The sequence below is a fragment of the Lolium perenne genome, chromosome 2 (assembly GCF_019359855.2).
Source record: "Lolium perenne isolate Kyuss_39 chromosome 2, Kyuss_2.0, whole genome shotgun sequence".
Lineage (NCBI taxonomy): Eukaryota > Viridiplantae > Streptophyta > Magnoliopsida > Poales > Poaceae > Lolium > Lolium perenne.
In genome coordinates this window covers 211,096,503-211,121,309 of record NC_067245.2, presented here as the reverse complement: position 1 = coordinate 211,121,309, position 24,807 = coordinate 211,096,503, and the positions used below count along the sequence as shown (strand labels likewise).

The 24,807-nt window shown below is 38.6% G+C and overlaps 1 protein-coding gene across 1 annotated transcript in view; it reads left to right on the top strand.

The window, feature by feature from the left end:
- Window positions 1-22,630, top strand: part of LOC127329119 (uncharacterized) — a 28,310-nt gene extending 5,680 nt beyond the window's left edge. The window contains exons 4-5 of the mRNA XM_071825582.1: window positions 502-670; window positions 22,394-22,630. Coding sequence (XP_071681683.1) covers window positions 502-670; window positions 22,394-22,630 — 406 coding nt within the window. The remainder of the gene's footprint in view (window positions 1-501; window positions 671-22,393) is intronic.
- Window positions 22,631-24,807: the final 2,177 nt, after the last annotated feature.

Below are 24,807 nucleotides of genomic sequence, written 5' to 3'. Positions count from 1 at the left end.
TGTAGTGTCGTTTCCCTTCCCTCCCTCTACACGACACCGACCTCGCCACCCGCCAGCATTCCGTCGAACACGTCGTAGATGGATGCGACCTCTCCTCCTCGTGACCCTCTCGTGGCACCGCGACACTGGCATCACTCCAAGAACCCCCGTCACGACACAGACACGCAGCACCACCACACCTTTCATCCAATGGCGGGCTGCCGCCTCTCTTTCTCCCATGCCGACCACGGCGCACCGTGCACCACCTGTCTCCGATAAGAAGGGCACAGGCCCTCTCCTCCTGCCTCCTCTCGCCACCAGCCTCTGCTAGCACTCCTCCCACTCCTCAGACCTCCCTCAAGCGGAGAGAGCTCGCCTCTGCTCCGAACGACCGTGCTAGCTGCCGGACACCTCCGCTCACGGAGATGGTGGTCGTCGGCCCCCCGCCATGTCTTCCCCTTTTCTTTTGCTATCCGGAAACCTCTGGTCGATCCCCGACTAACACGCCTTTTTTCTGGACAGAGGATCCCCTGATGCCGTCGCCATCGTCTTCCCACCTGCACGGCCGTCACCGTCGTGGGCGACCGTGCCGTCGTTTGGGTGGTGCGTGTCGGAACTGCGACCGTCCCTGCGCAGCCCTGAGCCGCTGCTCCTTCCTCGGCCTCTGTCCGTCGTCGCCAGCAAGCCCGAGGTGAGCCCCTGCGTTTTCCCCAGTCGCTGGGGTTTGCCCCGCAAACCTTCCGCGACGCGAGGTAGACGAGGGAGGTGGCCACCGTTGGATCTTAATCCAACTGGTGCATGCCCCCCCGGCCCCTGGCCCGCGTGCCAGCGTGGCCGTCCACGTCGGGCCGCGTTCAAACGCAGCATCCGCGCATCCGCGCATCCGCGGCGCCTGCTGGGCCACCCAGCGGCGGACCTGGGCAGATCTGGGCCGTGCCGCCGACCCCGGCCCATTCCCCTTTTCCTGTTTAATCTAGATAAATCTGCCAGTAAATATGGCTATAGTTTTTGAAATTCTACAAATTCCTCGTTTGTTCAAAAATTGCCATTCAAGTTTCTATGTGCTCCTTTACAAAATCCTAACCATTTACAATTACATACATGCGATTTAGTCTTGTATATTTGTGCTGATAAATAAAATCCTAAAATGTTACCGTAAGAGCTTTTTAATTAGTATGAGTTATTTATATACCCTTTTTGCATGAGGTAAATTTTGTTGTGCTGTAGATGTGAGTAATTTTATTTTGGAACTGGTCCCTCTTGCAGAAGCTTGCTGGTTATTGTCTGGTTCACAAATCAAATATCAACCAGTGAGCTTTTCTGTGATTTTTATTTTGAAAACTACAAATGATTTTGGAGCAAACCCAAGGGCTACTGGTATATGTAATGTTAGGGTACTTTTGTGCCAAAGGAAATATTTTCCAGAGTGGTAGTTTAATTATGAGGATTTTATTACTGAAATAGCATGCCTTTTCAGTATATGATTTTTGTAAATTATTTTACAAATCAGAAAAATGCCAAACCAGTGGGGTTGGATCATATTTAACATTATCTATCCAGGGGTATGATTGGTTTTGGTTGGAGATGCTCTGACGCTGGCGTGGCTAGCTAATTGGGTGCTCTAGTTTCTGTTTCATTTAAATTGTCTAAATTGTTTAAAAAATTATTTGCAAGTGATTCTTGTGCAAGTGTGTTGTACATTTTGTTAGCTTTCAGTAGGTATGATGCATGTATTTTTGTGACTCACAGAAAGATTTAGACCATTTAAATGGTTCTTAAGTCATTTCTGGAATTTTAAAAATGATATCTTTTGTTTTAAAAATCATAAATTAGTGAAACCACTTTCACTAGCTTGCATTTGTAAACCTTTACATACTGTGGTTTTACCAAATTTTTGTGTGCACTATTCTGGAATGGTTTGTTGATTTGGTGTGTGCTTGTTTCTTTTTATTTTGCGACGCTAGATTCGAACGCCGCCGGAAACAAAGGAGGAGGTGAATTTGGAGGATTTGAGGAAGAAGGCCAGGGACACTTTGCTGATCAAGGCAAGCCACCTCTTGATGCATGTCTCACCCTAATTATCTTACTCTTGCATTATCACAGGTTTTGTTAAATTGCATGTCTTTTATTTATTTATGTGAGTGGTTCCACCACTCGAAGTTTTATGATTCCACCCTTATGGGTGCAGCCCTCGTGATACCTATAGATCCAACACTTGCTAGAGATATGGTGCTTAACACCTTATCATCCTTGTCGCCGCTTTTCAAAGAAAAGTCGGACTATAGGTTGGGAACCCTCTTTAAAAAGGTTTGAGAAAATGTTTTCCAGAAAAGAAGTGTTTCGAAAACCCTGGAAAGGGGTAGCCCTGCCCAAGAGGGAGTTTATGAAAATGAAAAGGTTTATGGAAAGAGAAATTGCTGGAGGCAAGTGGAGAAAAATTGTTTTCGAAAAACTTTGGTGACCATAGTACGAAACCGGACCTAGCCAGTGCAACCACATTACCCTGAAGTGGGAAGGGGCGTAGTGTAGTAGTTTGTCTCGCCTTAGTTTGAGTCCTGCAAGTGTAGTGGCAGTCCGTCCATGGACGCTTCGACCGGGGTTCTTCCCATGAGAAGGGACGCAACCCATTTGCCTGTTTAGGTACGCGGGGTACAACTTATGAGCTCCCATTGAAAGATGCCTAAGTGGTTGGATGGCATTCCGGAGGGTCGAGTGTGCTGGGGACCTTGCTACTCCTGGACAGCCCTCGGACTCTGGTGTTGGGAGGTACAACTCATTCGGCAGGTCTTAGGCTAAGGCGGGCAGGCGAAAAACTACGATCGGGTACTTGTCGTGGCATATGTTGTTATGCAGGGAGGATGCCCACACGATGAGTATTCGGATCTTGTGGGGAAAGTGTACAACCTCTGCAGAGTGTAAAACTATTCGAATAGCCGTGTCCGCGGTTATGGACATGGGAATGGCGGTACTTGGCATTAAAGGAAAGTTTTGTTTTACAAAAGTGTTTTCCAAAAAGGTTTTGGAAATGTACCTGGGAGGTACGGAAAGATACCAGTGGGACTGGTGGGGATGTACCTAGGAGGTACGTTGGAAAGATGAAAGTGTTTTGGTCACTCCGATGACCGGAAATGAAAATGAGTCCTCCTTACCTATTAGTCTTCAATTAAACTTGTTTTCAAAAAGGTTTATCAACAAAGGTATATAGATTTCATACTCTCGAGAGAAACCACCTCTCGCTCCTTGTCGCCTTAGTTTAGTGCCTGTTCCTTGCTACTGCCATATTGCATATCCTTTACTTCTCTCTAAGGTGGTTTGCGAGTACATTCAAACGTACTCATTGGCATTGTTGTCCTGGCTATTTACTTGGCTAGACTTTGAAGAGGAGTACTACGAAGAAAAAGAGTACGACGCCGAAGACGCGAACTAGGACGCTCTCCCAGTCGGCCGCCTGTAGGGTAAAGGCCTGACTTGGGTTCCACCGCTGTTTGGAGTTAACTAAATTCCGCTGCTATTTGTTGAAATACGGCCTTGATGGCCTATGATGTAAGACTTTCGTAATACTTTTAATTCGGTACTGTAATGGATGTTGTAATCTGATATCAGTTCGGTTATGTATTCACGATGGAATGATCTTGGGATCGTGAAATTGTATGCATAACAGGAGTTCTGGACTGGTAAGTCCGGGGCACCACAAAGGGGTCAAAGCAAAATGGAATAAAATCGGCGCAAATATTAACCCAATACTCATCCATCTACAGATTGGCACTAATAGTTACTAGGGAACCAACAAAAATAGGGTTCAAAGAGGAATGGGGAACAAAAAAGGGAGCAAACCATAGTTACCTCGTTCCATGGGTCGTCCATGCAGGTGTCGTAGGGGTTCGGAGGCGGGATGTACGGCACCTCCTAATAGGGGTCCCATCCCGGCGGGATCCGACCGCCACCGGCAGCGGCGACGGCCGTTGAGGGGATGGCATCGAAGAGGGAGGCGTCGCGCTTGGAGCCGACGGCGTCATGGACGATGGGATTCGCATTCTCCTTGCACATCATCTCGCCGGCAGAGAGGGAGAGGGTTTTTCTCTTTGGAGAAGATGATGATGGGACGTGAGAGGAGGCGTTGCATGAGCTAGTGAGAGAGACAGAGAGAGTGCGAGGAGGCGTCTATAAAGGCGAGGGGTGGTTAATGCAACCCGCGTCCTACGCGTCCACCATTGATCATCTGCACGTCTTGGGCTTCTGCAACGCGACACGAGTCCACGATTGCACGTCTTCGACTTCTGCACCGCGACCCGCGTCTACGCATCAACAATTGTACGTCTTCCACTTCTGCACCGCAACACGCGTACTCGAGTCTAACCCTGGAAATTTAGCATTTTTTGTGTGCTCAGTTTCCCCCTTGAGTACTAATACTGGCTAGTGCAATATACTCCGTACTCAGTTTCACCTCAAGTGGATGGTCAACAGATAGTCAACAAATGGGATTAACTAGTTAAATGAGTCAACAAATGGGATTATCAAGCTTACTTATTCGTTTTCACGTGTTAAACTTGTCTAAATCTTGGTCAAACCTAGGATTTGATCAAGATTCAAATGGGCAGAAAATTCAAAAAAAAAACAAAAAAAGAAAAACCAAAGCACATAGTCTTGTTATGTCATATAGTAAGCATTACAGTTGATAAACAAGGTCTAGACATATTCAAACCATACAAATAATGTATCTACCCTCTAACCCCTAAACTATGTCTTATGAAGTCAAGCATGAAGAGAAGTGGTTTTGGGTTTCAAACATGGAAATTTCAAAAACCTCCCAAAAACTTCATTTTAGAGTGACAAAGAAGGATACATGCTCCCCTTTTCATTTTCATGTTTTAAACTTGTACATTTAAATCTTGATCAATCCTAGGATTTGACCAAGATTCAAATGGGTATCAAAATTTAAAAAAATCAGAAAAATGAAAAACCAAGGCACATAATTTTCTTATGTCATATAGTAAGCATTCAAGTTGATAAACAAGGTCTATAAATATTCAAACTAGACAAATCATGTATCTATACCCCTAACCCCTAAACTCTGTCTTATGAAGTCAAGCATGAAGAGAAGTGGTTTTGGGTTTCAAACATGGAAATATAAAAAAAGCTTCATTTTAGAGTGACTAAGAAGGATCCATGCTTACCTTTGCATTTTCATATTTTAAACTTGTTTAAATCATTGTCAAACCTAGGATTTGTCCAAGATACAAATGGGCACAAATTTAAAAAAAAATCAGAAAAATGAAAAACAAAAGCACATAGTCTTCTTGTGTCATATCGTAAGCATTCAAGTTGATAAACAAGGTCTAGATATATCCAAACCAGACAAATCATGTATCTACCCCCTGTCGATCTTATGAAGTCTAGCATGAAGAGAAGTCATTTTGGGTTTCAAACATGGAAATTTCAAGAACATCCCAAAAGCTTCATTTTAGAGTGACTAAGAAGGATCAATGCTTACGTTTTCATTTTCATGTTTTAAACTTGTTTAAATCCTGGTCAAATCTAGGATTTGACCAAGATTCAAATGGGCATAAAATAAAATAAACAGAAAAATGAAAAACCAAAGCACATAGTCTTCTTATGTCGTATAGTAAACATTAACATTGATAAACAAGGTCTAGACATATTCAAACTAGACAAATCATGTATCTACCCCCTAACCCCTAAACTCTGTCTTATGAAGTCAAGCATGAAGAGAAGTGCATGGTTTTGGGTTTCAAACATGGAAATTTCAAAAAACTCCCAAAAACATCATTTTAGAGTGACTAAGAAGGATACATTGTTCCCTTTTCATTTTCATGTTTATACTTGTTTAAATCTTAGTCAAACCTAGGATTTTACAAGATTCAAATTTGCATCAAAATTCCAAAAAAATCAGAAAATTGAAAAACCAAAGCACATAGTTTTCTTATGTCATATAGTAAGCATTTAAGTTGATAAACAAGGCCTAGACATATTCAAACAAGAAAAATCATGTATCTACCCCTACCCCTAAACTCTGTCTTGTGTAGTTAAGCATGAAGAGAAGTGGTTTTGGGTTTCAAACATGGAAATTTCAAAAACCTCCCAAAAGTTCATAAACAAGGTCTAGACATATTTTTTATTTTATGCCCATTTGAATCTTGGTCAAATCCTAGGTTTGACCATGATTTAAACAAGTTTAAAACCTGAATATGAAAAAGTAAGCATGTATCCTTCGTAGTCACTCCAAAATGAAGCTCGATCTTGAGAGGGTTTTTGAAATTTCCATGTTTGAAACCAAAAAACCACGTACTTATCTTCATGCTTGACTTCATAAGACAGAGTTAGGGGTTAGGGGTAGCTTGATACATGATTTTTCTGGTTTGAATATGTCTAGACCTTGTTTATCAAGTTAATTGAATGCTTACTATATGACATAAGAAGACCTTGGTTTTCATTTTTTATACCCATTTGAATCTTGGTCAAATCATAGGTTTAACCAAGATTTGAACAAGTTTAAAACATGAATATAAAAAAGTAAGCACGTAAGTATGCTTCTTAGTCACTCCAAAATGAAGCTCTTGGGAGGATTTTTGAAATTTCCATGCTTGAAACCAAAAACCACTTCTCTTCATGCATGCTTGACTTCATAAGACATAGTTTAGGGTTAGGGGGTAGATACATGATTTTCCTGTTTTGAATATGTGTAGACCTTGTTTATCAACTTAATTGAATGCTTACTATATAAGATAAGAATACCTTGTTTTTTTTGAATTTTTATACCCATTTGAATCTTGGTCAAATCCTTGGTTCCACAAAGATTTGAATAAGTTAAAAACATGAATATGAAAAAGTAAGCATGTATGCTTCTTAGTCACTTCAAAATGAAGCTCTTGGGAGGGTTTTTGAATTTCCATATTCGAAACCAAAAACCACATATCTTCATGCTTGACTTCATGAAACAGAGTTTAGGGTTAGGGGGTAGATACATGCATGATTTTTCTTGTTTGAATATGTCTAGACCTTGTTTATCAACTTAATTGAATGCCTACTATATAACATAAGAAGACCTTTTTTGTTTTTTTTTTGAATTTTTATACCCATTTGAATCTTGGTCAAATCCTAGGTTTCACCAAGATTTGAATATGTTTAAAACATGAATATGAAAAAGTAAGCATGCATGTATGCTTCTTAATTAATCACTTCGAAATGATGCTCTTGGGAGGGTTTTTGAAATTTCAATGTTTGAAACCAAAAATGACATATCTTCATGCATGCGCTTGACTTCATGAGATAGAGTTTAGGGTTAGGGGGTAGATACATGATTTCTCTGGTTTGAATATGTCTAGACCTTGTTTATCAACTTAATTGAATGCTTACTATATGACATAAGAAGACTATGTGCCTTGATTTTTCATTTTTTTTTCAATTTTTCCCATTTGAATCTTGGCCAAATCCTAGGTTTGACCATGATTTAAACAAGTTCAAAACATGAATATGAAAAGTTAAGCATGTATCCTTCGTAGTCACTCCAAAATGAAGCTCTTGAGAGGGTTTTTTAAATTTCCATGTTTGAAACCAAAAAACTGCGTACTTCTCTCCATGCTTGACTTCATAAGACAGAGTTTGGGGATAGTGGTAGCTTGATACATGAATTTTCTGGTTTAAATATGTCTAGACCTTGTTTATCAACTTAATTGAATGCTTACTAGATGACATAAGATGACTATGTGCATTGGTTTTTCATTTTATTATTTATTTTTATTTTTATGCCCATTTGAATCTTGGTCAAATCCTAGGTTTGACCATGATTTAAACAAGTTTAAAAAATGAATATGAAAAATTAAGCATGTATCCTTTGTAGTCACTCCAAAATGAAGCTCGATCTTGAGAGGGTTTTTGAAATTTCCATGTTTGAACCAAAAAACCACGTACTTCTCTTCATGCTAGACTTCATAAGATAGAGTTTGGGGTTAGGGGTAGCTTGATACATAAATTTTCTGGTTTGAATATGTCTAGACATTGTTTATCAACTTAATTGAATGCTTACTATGTGACATAAGAATACTATGTGCCTTGATTTTCCATTTTTTGTTTTTTATGAATTTTTATGCCCATTTGAATCTTGGTCAAATCCTAGGTTTGGCCATGATTTAAAAAAGTTTAAAACATGAATATGAAAAAATAAGCATATATCCTTCTTAGTCACTCCAAAATGTAGATCTTGGTAGCATTTTTGAAATTTCCATGTTTGAAACCAAAAACCACTTCTCTTCATGCATGCTTGACTTCATAAGACAGAGTTTAGGGTTAGGGGTAGCTAGATACTTGATTTTTCTGGTTTGAATATGTCTAGACATTGTTTATCAACTTAATTGAATGCTTACTATATGACATAAGAAGACTATGTGCCTTGGTTTTTCATTTATTTTGATTTATTTTGAATTTTTATGCCCATTTGAATCTTGGTCAAATCCTAGGTTTGACCATGATTTAAACAAGTTTAAAACATGAATATGAAAAATTAAGCATGTATCATTCTTAGTCACTCCAAAATGTAGCTTTTGGGAGGGTTTTTGAAATTTCCATGTTTGAAACCAAAAAACCGCGTACTTCTCTTCATGCTTGACTTCATAAGACAGAGTTTGGGGATAGGGGTAGCTTGATACATTAATTTTCTGGTTTGAATATGTCTAGACCTTGTTTATCAACTTAATTGAATGCTTACTAGATGACATAAGATGACTATGTGCATTGGTTTTTCATTTTATTGTTTTTTTTAATTTTTATGCCCATTTGAATCTTGGTCAAATCCTAGGTTTGACCATGATTTAAACAAGTTTAAAACATGAATATGAAAAATTAAGCATGTATCCTTCGTAGTCACTCCAAAATGAAGCTCGATCTTGAGAGGGTTTTTGAAATTTCCATGTTTGAAACCAAAAGACCACGTACTTCTCTTCATGCTAGACTTCATAAGATAGAGTTTGGGGTTAGGGGTAGCTTGATACATAAATTTTCTGGTTTGAATATGTCTAGACATTGTTTATCAACTTAATTGAATACTTAATTACTAGATGACATAAGATGACTATGTGCATTGGTTTTTCATTTTTTTTGAATTTTTATGCCCATTTGAATCTTGGTCAAATCCTAGGCTTGACCATGATTTAATCAAGTTTAAAACATGAATATGAAAAATTAAGCATATATCCTTCTTAGTCACTCCAATATGTAGCTCTTGGGAGGGTTTTTGAAATTTCCATGCTTGAAAACCAAAAACCACTTCTCTTCGTGCATGCTTGACTTCATAAGACATAGTTTAGGGTTAGGGGGTAGATACATGATTTTCGTGCTAGTTTGAATATGTCTAGACCTTGTTTATCAATCTAATTGAATGCTTACTATATATGACATGAGCAGACCTTGGTTTTAATTTTTTTATACCCATTTGATTCTTCGTCAAATCCTAGGTTTGTTGACCTAGATTTGAACATGTTTAAAACATGAATATGAAAAAAGTAAGCAGGTACGCTTCTTAATTAGTCACTCCAAAATGAAGCTCTTGGGAGGGTTTTTGAAATTTCCATGTTTGAAACCAAAAACCACTTCTTCTCTTCATGCTTGACTTCATAAGTCAGGGTTTACGGATATATAGGGGGTAGATACATGATTTTTCTGGTTTGATATGTCTAGACCTTGTTTATCAACTTAATTGAATGCTTACTATATGACATAAAAGACTATGTGTCTTGATTTTTCATTTTTTTTAATTTATGCCCATTTGAATCTTGGTCAAATCCTAGGTTTGACCATAATTTAAACAAGTTTAAAACATGAATATGAAAATTAAGCATGTATCCTTCATAGTCACTCCAAAATGAAGCTCTTGAGAGGGTTTTTGAAATTTCCATGTTTGAAACCAAAAAACCACGTACTTCTCTTCATGCTTGACTTCATAAGGCAGAGTTTGGGGTTAGGGGTAGCTTGATACATGATTTTTCTCGTTTGAATATGTCTAGACCTTGTTATCAACTTAATTGAATGCTTACTATATATATGACATAAGAAGACTATGTGCATTGGTTTTTCATTTTATTGTTTTTTTTAATTTCATGCCCATTTGAATCTTGGTCAAATCCTAAGTTTGACCATGATTTAAACAAGTTGAAAACATGAATATGAAAAATTAAGCATATATCCTTCTTAGTCACTCCAAAATGAAGCTCTTGGGAGGGTTTTTGAAATTTCCATGTTTGAAACCGGCCAAAAACTACATATCTTCATGCTTGACTTCATGAGACAGAGTTTAGGGTTAGGGGGTAGATACATGATTTCTCTGGTTTGAATATGTCTAGACCTTGTTTATCAACTTAATTGAATGCTTACTATATGACATAAGAAGACCATGTGCCTTGATTTTTCATTTTTTTTAAATTATGCCCATTTGAATCTTGGTCAAATCCTAGATTTCACCATGATTTAAACAAGTTTAAAACATGAATATGAAAATTAAGCATGTATCCTTCGTAGTCACTACAAAATGAAGCTCTTGAGAGGGTTTTTGAAATTTCCATGTTTGAAACCAAAGAACCACGTACTTCTCTTCATGCTTGACTTCATAAGACAGAGTTTGGGGTTAGGGGTAGCTTGATACATGATTTTTCTCGTTTGAATATGTCTAGACCTTGTTATCAACTTAATTGAATGCTTACTATATATATGACATAAGAAGACTATGTGCATTGGTTTTTCATTTTATTGTTTTTTTAATTTTATGCCCATTTGAATCTTGGTCAAATCCTAGGCTTGACCATGATTTAAACAAGTTTAAAACATAAATATGAAAAATTAAGCATCTATCGTTCTTAGCCACTCCAAATTGTAGCTCTTGGGAGGGTTTTTGAAATTTCAATGTTTGAAACCAAAAACCACATCTCTTGATGCTTGACTTCATAAGTCAGAGTTTAGGGATAGGGGGTAGATACATGATTTTTCTGGTTGAATATGTCTAAACCTTGTTTATCAACTTGAATGCTTACTATATGACATACGGAGACTATTTTCTAACGGAGGGAGTAAGCACTCTAGCTATGAAAAGTACCAAACGATGCATACCAAAATGATTTTTTAGAGGAATACTAGTTCGGATTATATAATTTTATATTAGCAGGCCAAATCGAACCCCGTAGTTGGATTTTCAGAAATTGATCCATAGTACTGGGCAAAACCCTAGTTTAGCTTATTTAATAATAGATTCGTAGGTTGATTTTTTTACGTTATTATTATTATTACTAGGCAGCACATGTGTTTGCCCGTCCAGTGAAACTCTTTCATTTCATTTTTCTTTTCCGCAAGGTCGGGAGTCGGAGGAAGAGGGATCACACGGGAGGAGATGAAGGGAGAGCAGTCATGGGGCCCCACTTATTTATGGTGTCTATCCTTTTTCTGGTGATATTGACTGTTGTGCAGGGTTGTCAGTGCGCAGGGGGGTGCAACTCGTGCGAGCGAGCGAGAAAGGCCGAGAATGAGAGAGATTTTTTTAGAGGGACAACCGAACGATCCTGAAGGACCCAGATTTCCAATACGCATCAGAGCGCGGTTCTGACGGGACACAAAATTAACAGGAAATTACGTCTAAATCCCTAAGATTTACATGGTAGACCCCATGCTGAAAGCAAGAAATGCGATCGGGTCCTTAACAGCCACCGTCCGGATTGATCCTCGTCCCAGCCGGGGACGAACCACTTGGCTCGACCAAATCGCCATGGCTACAGAGCCTGCACACCATGGCCTACGAGCTGAGCTAGAAACGACCTGCCAAAACTGGCAGCCAACGGAGGTGGATAATTGGAGAGAGAGAGAGAGTGTGTGTGTTGATGCCTCTCTCTTGACAAAGAAGATGGCTGGGAGTTTGCCTACCTAGCGTACGTGACTTGTGCTCACTGAAGTGTGGGACCTTACGCACGTGACAGACTTGTTGCTCTAATAACTCGGGTGATCATTATACTGTATTAGTACATAGTTTCCTATGGATCCTTCTTAGTCACTCCAAAATGAAGCTCTTTGGGAGGGTTTTTGAAATTTCCATGTTTGAAACCAAAAACCACATATCTTCATGCGCTTGACTTCATGAGACAGAGTTTAGGGTTAGGGGGTAGATACATGATTTCTCTGGTTTGAATATGTCTAGACCTTGTTTATCAACTTAATTGAATGCTTACTATATGACATAAGAAGACTATGTGCCATGATTTTTCATTTTTTTTAAATTTTGCCATTTGAATCTTGGTCAAATCCTAGGTTTGACCATGATTTAAACAAGTTTAAAACATGAATATGAAAAATTAAACATGTATCCTTCGTAGTCACTCCAAAATGAAGCTCTTGAGAGGGTTTTTCAAATTTCCATGTTTGAAACCAAAAAACCGCGTACTTCTCTTCATGCTTGACTTCGTAAGACAGAGTTTCAGGATAAGGGTAGCTTGATACATGAATTTTCTGGTTTGAATATGTCTAGACCTTGTTTATCAACTTAATTGAATGCTTACTAGATGACATAAGATGACTATGTGCATTGGTTTTTCATTTTATTGTTTTTTTTTAATTTTTAAGCCCATTTGAATCTTGGTCAAATCCTAGGTTTGACCATGATTTAAACAAGTTGAAAACATGAGTATGAAAATTAAGCATATATCCTTCTTAGTCACTCCAAAATGAAGCTCTTGGGAAGGTTTTTGAAATTTCCATGTTTGAAACCGACCAAAAACCACATATCTTCATGCTTGACTTCATGAGACAGAGTTTAGGGTTAGGGGGTAGACACATGATTTCCCTGGTTTGAATATATCTAGACCTTGTCTATCAACTTAATTGAATTCTTACTATGTGACATAAGAATACTATGTGCCTTGATTTTCCATTTTTTGTTTTTTCTGAATTTTTATGCCCATTTGAATCTTGGTCAAATCCTAGGTTTGGCCATGATTTAACCAAGTTTAAAACATGAATATGAAAAAATAAGCATATATCCTTCTTAGTCACTCCAAAATGTAGATCTTGGTAGGGTTTTTGAAATTTCCATGTTTGAAACCAAAAACCACTTCTCTTCATGCATGCTTGACTTCATAAGACAGAGTTTAGGGTTAGGGGTAGCTAGATACTTGATTTTTCTGGTTTGAATATGTCTAGACATTGTTTATCAACTTAACTGAATGCTTACTATATGACATAAGAAGACTATGTGCCTTGGTTTTTCATTTATTTTGATTTATTTTGAATTTTTATGCCCATTTGAATCTTGGTCAAATCCTAGGTTTGACCATGATTTAAACAAGTTTAAAACATGAATATGAAAAATTAAGCCTGTATCATTCTTAGTCACTCCAAAATGTAGCTTTTGGTAGGGTTTTTGAAATTTCCATGTTTGAAACCAAAAAACCGCGTACTTCTCTTCATGCTTGACTTCATAAGACAGAGTTTGGGGATAGGGGTAGCTTGATACATGAATTTTCTGGTTTGAATATGTCTAGACCTTGTTTATCAACTTAATTGAATGCTTACTAGATGACATAAGATGACTATGTGCATTGGTTTTTCATTTTATTGTTTTTTTTTTATTTTTATGCCCATTTGAATCTTGGTCAAATCCTAGGTTTGACCATGATTTAAAAAAGTTTAAAACATGAATATGAAAAATTAAGCATGTATCCTTCGTAGTCACTCCAAAATGAAGCTCTATCTTGAGAGGGTTTTTGAAATTTCCATGTTTGAAACCAAAAAACCACGTACTTCTCTTCATGCTAGACTTCATAAGATAGAGTTTGGGGTTAGGGGTAGCTTGATACATAAATTTTCTGGTCTGAATATGTCTAGACATTGTTTATCAACTTGATTGAATACTTAATTACTAGATGACATAAGATGACTATGTGCATTGGTTTTTCATTTTTTTTGAATTTTTATGCCCATTTGAATCTTGGTCAAATCCTAGGTTTGACCATGATTTAATCAAGTTTAAAACATGAATATGAAAAATTAAGCATCTATCCTTCTTAGTCACTCCAATATGTAGCTCTTGGGAGGGGTTTTGAAATTTCCATGCTCTTGTAAACCAAAAACCACTTCTCTTCATGCATGCTTGACTTCATAAGACATAGTTTAGGGTTAGGGGGTATATAGATACATGATTTTCCTGCTAGTTTTAATATGTCTAGACCTTGTTTATCAATTTAATTGAATGCTCACTATATGACATGAGCAGACCTTGGTTTTAATTTTTTTATACCCATTTGATTCTTCGTCAACAAATCCTAGGCTTGTTGACCTAGATTTGAACAAGTTTAAAACATGAATATGAAAAGGTAAGCATGTATGCTTCTTAATTAGTCACTCCAAAATGAAGCTCTTGGGAGGGTTTTTGAAATTTCCATGATTGAAACCAAAAACCACTTCTCTTCATGCTTGACTTCATAAGTCAGGGTTTAGGGATATATAGGGGGTAGATACATGATTTTTCTGGTTTGAATATGTCTAGAGCTTGTTTATCAACTTAATTGAATGCTTACTATATGACATAAGAAGACTATGTGCCTTGATTTTCCATTTTTTTTAAATTATGCCCATTTGAATCTTGGTCAAATCCTAGGTTTGACCAAGATTTAAACAAGATTAAAACATGAAAATGAAAAATTAAGTCTTGATCCTTCTTATTCACTCCAAAATGAAGCTTTTGGGAGGGTTTTTGAAATATCCAGTTGAAACCCAAAACCACTTCTCTTCGTGCATAGTTTAGGGTTAGGGGTAGATACATGAATTTTTGGTTTATAGTAAGCATTCAAGTTGATAAACAAGGTCTAGACATATTCAAACCAGAAAAATCATGTATCTACCCCCTAAGGCTAAACTCTGTCATATGAAGTCAAGCATATAAGAGGAATGGTTTTGGGTTTCAAACATGGAAAATTCAAAAACACTCCCAAAAGCTTCATTTTTGGAGACAAGAAGGATCCAGGCTTACTTTTTCATTTTCATGTTACTGACTTGTTTAATTCTTGGTCAAACCTAGGATTTGACCAAGATTCAAATGGGCATAAAAATTCAATAAAGAATTCAAAAAATGAAAAACCAAAACACATAAGCTTCTTAAGTTATAGTAAGCATTCATGTTGATCAACGGAGTCTAGACATATTTAAACAATAAAAATCATGTATATACCCCAAACCCTAAACTTTGTCTAATGAAGTCAAGCACGAAGAGAAGTGGTTTTCGGTTTAATTTTTTATTTCTTTTTTTAAATTTTTATGCCCATTTGAATCTTGGTCAAATCCTAGCAGGTTTGACCAATATTTAAACAAGTTTAAAACATGAAAATGAAAAGTAAGTATGGATCCTTCTTATTCACTCCAAAATGAAGCTTTTGGGAGGGTTTTTTAATTTTCCATGTCCGAAACCCAAAATGACATCTCTTCGTGCTTTACTTCATAAGACAAAGTTTAGGGGTAGGGGGTAGATACATGATTTTTCTAGTTTGAATATGTCTAGACCTTGTTTATCAACTTGAACACTTATTATATGACATCAAAAGACTATGTTTTTTTTTGAATTTGTTATGCCCATCTGAATCTTGGTCAAATCCTAGGTTTGACCAAGATTTAAACCAGTTTAAAACATGAAAATGAAAAGTAAGCCTGGATTCTTCTTAGTCACTCCAAAATGAAGCTTTTGGGAGGTTTTTTAAATTTCCATGTTTGAAACCCAAAACCACTTCTCTTAATGCTTGACTTCATAAGACAGAGTTTAGGGTTAGGGGCCAAGTATATACATGATTTTTCTTGTTTAAATATGTCTAGACTTTGTTTATCAACTTGAATGCTTACTATATGACATCAAAAGACTATGTGTTTTGGTTTTGATTTTTTTGAATTTGTTATGTCCATTTGAATCTTGGTCAAATCCTAGGTTTGACCAAGATTTAAACCAGTTTAAAACATGAAAATGAAAAGGTAAGCCTGGATTCTTCTTAGTCACTCCAAAATGAAGCTTTTGGGAGTTTTTTTAATTTCCAATGTTTGAAACCCAAAACCACTTTTCTTCATGCTTGACTTCATAAGACAGAGTTTAGGGTTAGGGGGTATATACATGATTTTTCTGGTTTGAATATGTCTAGACTTTGTTGATCAACTGTAATGCTTACTAGATGACATAAGAAGCTTATGTGATTTTTTTTATTTTTTTTTTGAATTTTTATGCCCATTTGAATCCTGGTCAAATCCTTTGTTTACCGAGATTTAAACAAGTTAAAACATGAAATCCTGGTCAAATGAAAAAGTAAGCTTGGCTCCTTCTTAGTCATGAAAATGAGTTAACTTGGCTTTCCAACCCTTGAATCCATAGGAAACTTTGTACTAATGCAGTATAATAATCACCCGAGTTTTTACACCAACAGGTCTGTCACTTACGTGTGGTGCCCATGCATGAGGTCCCAAACTTGATGAGCACAAGTCACATGCGGTAGGCGAGCAAAATCCCCGATCAATCCAGGGCGGTGGGCTGTTAAGGACCCGATCGCATTTCTTGCTTTCAGACTGGGGTCTACCATGTAAAAGTTTGTTCCTTTTGGATGCATCACTCGTATTTGCAAGTTTTTTGGGGTCCCGCAAATTCAGGTAGCATCATGCCCCCTTCCCACGCCAACACAAACAGAGTTCAACACAACCTAATTAAGCAAGGTTCAACACAGACATATATAGTTCAACAACCCCTAATTAAGCTAATAGGTTCACCACAAACGGCTGCGAGCGACAAACATAAACAGAGTTCAACAAAAGATGCTGCTTTTGAAGCAGTAGGAGAGACAAACATGCACAACAGTTACGGAGTATATTTACCATCTTCTTCCTGTCGCCTCCTCCCGGTCCCGCTTCTTCTGCTTCTTGCTGCCCATACCTTTAATCTTTGGTGGCTTGGGCTTGGGAGGAGGCACACAACCGGTCTCGATAGCTTGGTTCAATTTCTTCCTTAGGAATAGCCCATAGGCCATGTGGTTGGCTATGAAGCCAGATCGGTTAACAGTTTCCCCAACTTTGAGACAGCCGGACCCACCGGCCGGCATCTTGCGGCAGACGCTTTGAAAGCCAACCTTTATGCTCTTTGTGCGAAGGGGCAGGCTGTTCTGGCACCGATCCAGGGTTCACTCCAATACTTGTCGAACTTCCCCGCCTTAAGCTTGTTGAGAGTGGCCCTGGCCTTCCTATGACGCGACTCGACATCGCTGTCAACCTCATCGGTAGCAACCTGATACATGCCAAATAAACAGGTGAAGCAAATATGTAGCAGTTGCAACTAATAATGAATATGAATCTAAAAAGATTCTGACGCTAATTCAAAACCCTATAGCGCAAAAAAGAGAGGGAGAGACCATAGAGCAAATCGATACAGGGCTATGTTGAATAAGGGAGAGAGGTGAATCGGATGTGAAGCAAATATGTAGCAGTTGCAACTACTGAATATGAATCTAAAAAGATTCTAACGCTAATTCAAAACGCTATAGCGCAAAAAAAAAGAGGGAGAGACCATAGCGCAAATCGATACAGGGCTATGTTGAATAAGGGAGAGAGGTGAATCGGAACATACTTCCTCCCCCTCGTCGACGATATTCTCGTCGAAGGTCGGCGGCGGCGGTTCAAAGATGAGTTCAACCTCGTCCTCGTCATCTAGGGGATGCTTCCCAAGAGAGTGGACCCATCTACCAACAGCATCAGATGCCGATGAGCGACCGATGGCCCGACCTTCGGCAATGGCCTCCGCTTCGTCTTTGGCATCCGCTGCGGCGATGATCGCCGCCGTTGTGGCCATGCGTGCTGCGGTCACGGCTCTGGACGCCTCCTCTGCGGCTAAGGCCAGCCGCGCGGCTTTCGCTTTTGCTGCGTTGACGGCGTCGGTTGGGCTCTCCATCGGTGGAATGGGAAGGGGAAGCGAAGAGAGGGTTTTTTCCTAGTCCGTGGAGAGAGGGAGAAGTGTGGACATGAAATGGATAACTGACGATATTTAAAGATTTGGGAGACATAGCACGAACGGGCAGATGATAGCGCGTGGGTGCATTACCTCATACTGCCTCTGTCCTAGAAAGAGCGTACGTGTGGGTTTTCAAGGCATATTAAGGATTTTATTATTACATTGGGAAACTGTCATCGACCATCACTTTCCTCTTCAACTTTTCCACCTCCAATGAGCTAAATGCATGTAGTAAATAAGAAAACCATATTATGCTAAATACTACTACCTCCATCCCAAAGCGTAAGGCTTATATTATTTTTAGAAGCTCAAACTATGTCAAGGTAAACTAAGATTTTACCAAAAATCATTATCATGCAAAATACAAAATTAATATCAATACATAGACAATGAATTTTTTTTGGTATGGCATCTACAAAATATTATATTAGTTGATAGATTGTTCTAAATTTTCGTCAACCTTTACTTGCTTTGACTCTTAAAAAAAGACTTAGGGCTCCTTTGATTTAAAGGATAGGAAAAGCATAGGAATAGGAAAGGTTTAGGATTGGAATGGCATGTCTAATTGAATCCTATAGGAAGATGAAGTTTGTTTGATTGTAGCAAAGGAATTTTTCCATGAGGCATGAGATAATGCTTTTTTTCCTATAGGAATTACACTACAAGATTCCTTTAGGATTTTTTCCTATAGGATATGTTCCTATGAATCAAACAACATGTATAGGAAATTTTCCCATAGGAACCAAATCCTACACAATTCCTATGTAAATCCTTTGAATCAAAGGAACCCTTAAGCTTTGTGATGGAGGTAGTACGTACTAGTCGTGAAGAAACTAGGAGTACCACTCTTTTGTGGACAAATTTTGAAGTGCATTGCAAAACGAGAAGTACACTCTTTTATGGACAAATTTTAACTCTACACCCATTATTTCAGGATGGATGGAGTATAGCCCAACTTGTTTTTTTTCTTCTGGGCACTACACTGCTTTTTCCCTGTGCAATGCTTGGTTCTACCCTTTTTCTCATTGTAATGGTCACTTTAAGTCAATTTTTCCCACACACATTTATTTTGTACTTCTCTACAGTGTTGACCGTGCTACTACTATTTGTGTTAGTGCGCCAAAAACAAAATGTTATTTTCTAAGTGCCAAATTAATCTAGGGCGTGTGGTGACCCGGCATACCACTGCATGGTGTAGTATGCAAGTCTGATATAACACCAATGAAACACCGTTCCACTAGTATTATATCGCTCAGAGTGGTACAACAGAAACATATGCGGGTCCAAGGTATGTCTATAGAATTACAACACCGACTCTGTTACATAAGATCATCACAACCTCCTACTTTACAATAAGGTAAAACTACAAATAACTCCAGAAGAACGACTCGTAGTCTAATCTTATCACGAACTCTATTTGTAGAGTATCTAACTAGCTACAGAGGCTAAGAATAGATTCTAGCTACTTAGGAGCTAGGTTTAGGAAGCTGGTTCCCTTCTATGGTTAAACTAGGTTTTCTCCTTGATGGATGTGGTATCTGACTCCTCTGACAGGGTCCTGTATCTTGAAGTAGTTGTTGACTCCTCGGCCTTCGAGTTGCACTGTGGATCCTCCTTCGATGCCTCCATATCTAAGCAGGGGATTTAAGAGTGGGATGAGTACGAGCGTACTCAACAAGTTCATTATAGGAAAGAGGTGTTTAATGCACTAGCTACAGCATTAGACCAGAAAGTCTAATACCAATGCAAGTTTTCGTAACCATTTCTTCAAAAGATTGCTTTTATTCAGAAGAACTATGTCCGTCAGCCTTCACCGGTTTACTAGAACTTCATGGAGCTCCTTTCCGGCCGCGTTCGCAGTTCCATATCCCGGAACAGGGAGTGACAGGTCACGGTTCTTTACACTCTGCAGAGGTGTGTTGCTTTACCCATAAGAGATCTTATCCTTGGTGCCAACCAGGTGTACATTCCTGTCCACACTTCCTATGGTGTGAGGCCCGGTATAAGGTCTAGCCAATCATGTTCCTCCGCTACCTCGAACACCCACCCTTTGTTGCATGCCCCGACCCTGGGTCCTCGCCGGTCCCATTATTCCCATATATTTCAGGGTGGACCCCGACCACGACGACAGTCTGGGATCGAACCAAACTCCTTCGCCGGTAGCTGCAACCCATCATAGACCGCAATACCGTGGGGACTTTAGGCTTCCCCAGCCCACCGCTTGCACTTCGAGCGACAAGTGTCTACGGACTATGCCGTGGGGACTTTAGGCTTCCCCAGCCCACCGCTTGCCCTGACAGATACAAGTGTCTACGGTAAAGCGCATCCGTTGATGAACGAGAGGTGGAAACACTTTTGACTACTCCGTCCCACTCCGGATCTTATGGTTAACACGGATATTACGGCACAAGAATCACTGGCGACATTTGTTGTTTAATCCTAGATGGATATAAGCCCGTGCAATGGAACCTCCACCATATCAACACAATCCATGGTTCCATTGCCCACCACATAGTCATATTCATAGTTATGAAAGTAGTGGTTTTGATTTTTGTGCAATAGTGATAACCATAATACTTTGCAAGTAATTTGATAAAAATACTCAAATGACATGAGCAAGTGATGAACTTGCCTTTCTTGACTGCAAGATTATGCAGTCAAGGTCTTCGATACGTAATAACTCCAAATTCTGAAATAGCATCATCGTCCGGTAAGGACGATGTTTAAAAGATTGGCAAGGATGCAATAATGCATAAGAATGAGATGCAATCGCTCTAAGCGTGACCTAACCCCGATGATTTAGGATCAGTGAGTTGTAATGATTAGCTCAGGGTGTGTTGCACTTTTAAAGTGATTCACAAACAAGGTTCTTATTCAGGGTTGTGTTGTTTTAGAATTATAAGCAGATGGCAAAATGAATAGTAACAATCATACACTACCAGGAATAGTAGCTGTATAATAAGTAAAGAGCAGTTGCCAATTTTAAGTCCTATATGGCATGGTTGATGATTACTTGTTATATTCTTTAAAAGAATAACTTTTGAAGAACATGTTATTTAATAAAGAACAAGTATGATAATTAGGTTGGTGGGGTTCTATGGTTGACTATGGTTTCAGTTAGTTTCTGGAGTAAGTATTAGATGGATCACAACATAGTTGGATTCATCAACATCTAGGGCTTGTAAGGTTGTGTTAAGCCTAGGCATCCTAAGCAAGTATTTATACATGGTTGCTATCAAGGTTGATTCATCTGGCTGGTGATTGCTAGCGAGGGTTTATAGGTTCTTTTAAGCAGGGTTGATGATGATTCTTTATTTTCTTCAAAAGAATAACTTTTGATGAACATACTTCTTAAATAATAAGAAGTATATCAATTAGGGTTGAAATTAACTAGGTTTTATTATTGGGTCCACTAAAATAGGAATGATGGTTTCCTAAATAGGATGCTTAATAAATATCTCATACTAGCAGGTTTTAGTGGAACAGGGGATGTAGTGCAGAATAATAGGTATGGTTACTATTAGGGTTCATCACCATGGTGTGATGATGAATATGGATATTTAAAGTTGTTGCCCCTAAGTATAGGAGTTAGGGTTTGCATTTGGTTGCCCTTATTTGATCAATTAGGTTGGATAGGTATGCCTACATGGAGTACTAAATTATTGAGAATAGGGCTCCTACCATTTTATGTGGCATGGCAAGTATTTAATTGCTATTATGATTCTATGTATGAGAGTAGAACACCATGATAACATGTGAGGATCTAGGGTTTAGGTTTTAGAAGTAAATTAGGGTTCAAATGAAATAGTGGAGCTAGGTTCTAAATGTCATTAGGGTTTTAGGATCCCACATGGAATTATAGGGTTATCACTTTGTTTTATAATTGAACTAGGGTTTCCTAATTACTCTATAATTCTTGGATTAATAACTTCCTTAATAAAGTTGAGGTTATTAATATCTTTGAAATTAAAATAATATTGGATTTGTCCTTTTATTATTTTTAAAGAATTAATAATTAAGGTAATTATTAATTAGGGTTTAAATCCCCCTATTAAGGATTTAATAGATTATAAGCAAAGGAAAATTAGTTTTAATATTTTCCTTATTGGCTTACTGGTTTTTATTAATTTTAGAAGTCTTTCTTAATTATTGAATTTTAATTGGATTGGAAATTAAAATTAAAGGCTTAATTAACAAGTATTAAATAAGTGAATTTTTATTAAAAATAAAAATTTCATTTTATATTTTTATTGAATAGAGTTTTCTTTTCTAAGAATTTTAATATCTTATTTATATTTTTCTGAGTTTTTATGAATTAGATATGAATTTCTAAAGTTTCTACTATTTTCAGGAATATAGAATTAACTATAAATACGAAAGATACCGGTTCGATTTGTACCCCAGACACAGACAGGTGGGTCTGGTCCGAGTCAGCTGCCACGTTGGCAGATGACTGGGTCAACCCAGCGGAAGGGTCCCACTGCCATGTCATCTCGCCGGTCAACTAACGCCGGCGGGTCAGCGATTGACGGCGACGACGATTCCGGGGTCTACGGGATGCGCGAGAGGTTGCGTTGGAATCCTCTACTCAAGGCGAGTACGATGGTGGTGTCTCCGCCACCTATTGGTCACCGGAGGTAGCTCCGGTGAACCCTACTGCGGCGGCGCACGTCGGCCAAGTAGCGAGATTGAGCTACGATTGATGAAAATGCACAAATAAGGGGTCTATGGGAGCGCACACTCACCTGAAGTGATAGGCTGCTCGACGAAGCCCGGGATGGTCGGAGTTGCCCTCACGGACATGATTTCCGGCGAGCATCGGCGGAAGGGAACGCTCGAATTCGACCGATTGAGCACGTCGTTCCTTGATTCCTTATACCAGAATGATCCCCACACTCGTGCGCTTCTCATGGACTACCTATGGGTCCCTAGGGTGGCCTCCACCGACGAGCTCAAGCTCGGCACCGGCGGCGTCTGTGAGGTGGTGGCGAAAGATATGGAGGACTAGCGAGCAATTGATTGAGCATAGGGGCATTAGGGTTCTTTGGTGATGCTTGGGAAGTATTTATAGGGCTTGGGACAGTCGGCAACGGCGGCACGTCGTCGGAGACGGCCGGGATGCGGCGATGTCGATGAGCACGTCTCGGCACATATCTTGGCGCGTTAGCGATAGCCACGGACCCGGAGCAACTTGAATCGAACTTTGGACGTGATCTTGGCGTCCAGGATCCTCCTTATCGGCAACGAGGACGTGGCCGGCGAGCTCCTCCTCCGTGTCGATCACAGGGAAGAAGAAGAACATGGTTTTCTTCTTTTTTTTATACGAAACGTTACGTGGGTCGGGCTGGACTGGGTTGTGGTGGCGTTGGGCTCGTGATGGGCTGTACTTGGTGGGCTGCTGCGGTGCTGCTGCTGGGCTCGGTGGCCGACTAGGTAAGTCAGGTGAGCCCCTCTTTATTTTTTTCTCTGTTTTCTTTTTTCTTCTTATTTTCTGTTTTTCAATTCTGTTTTATACTTCCTATTTGAATTCATATTTGAATTCAATACTGTTTGCAAATATTTCAATTATGATGATTCAACCAAGATTTGGTATACTGACTATTGTATTACTATTCCTTTTGAGTTCATATCTTATATTAGATTATTTGTATATTTGTGAACTTGACTCAAAATAGCAATATTACATGAATTGATATTTTCACTTAAATTTCCTTTTTGTTATTAATTCCATTCAATTTAGAAACATAAGAGTTGATAATTCCCACTGCAAGTACTTTAGAAGTTATCTTTAGAACTTGACCTCTTATTTGAGAATGTTGGCACTTGCACATAATTTTATGTGAGCACTTATTTGTTAGGGTCTTGTAAGGTTTATAATAACCCTATTTCAAGGTTAGCACTGCTATTATATTTTGATACACCATGTAATATCAAGAGTAGATATTACCCTCATCATGGTTGGGTCTTGTTATGGAGATAAGTGGTTGATCACCACTTATGGGTTTTAATTAGAAAATATATCACAAGGGTTCTTATGTTCATGAATTGAAGCATAAGATAGTATTGAGGGTGCAATTCTGGTTATAGGGATGGAATGCCACCATATTGCATTGGCTAGATTTACTCTTCCCAATGCATGATAAAATGGTTACTTGCTTAATATTTCATGTGCTTCTCTAGTTACTAAGGATTTGAGAATTGGTTTTATCTTCTACCAATTAACTTCTATTATTATCCTCAATTTATCATTAAAGTAACTACATTGATTATAATTCTTTTTATAGTTAACTTTGGTCATATGGATGGAAGGTTTCTCACCATATAAAGTATAGAGTTTGACTCTAGAGGTTTTCATGTGGTTCTTAAATGAAGAATAGATGGAATGTAAGTGTGGTAGAATTATACCTGTGATCACCAAGTGGTTCACAAGTTAAGGTTGGGATCTAAGCCTAGGGTTGCTTATTATTGATCTCCTTATAATTTCATGTGGCTAATGATATCTGCTTATCCTATTAGGGTTTAACTTATCCTCACATACTTCAAGAGCATGATCATGGATTAGGCATAATCAACTTGTTCTTAATATCATTACCTCAAGTTCTTAGGGTTTATGATCATCACTCAATTTATAATGATCAATGTTTGGATTCCTGGTGTATCTCTCATTAAATAGGTTTCTCACTTCCATGATCAAGCATTGTCTTGATGAACTAAGGTGTAGCACTTCTATTTTATTTTCTAGGATGAGCTATTATGGTGGCCTCTATAATTGATATCCCAGGAGATTGCCTGAGTTATTTCTTAGGATTCTTTCCAGG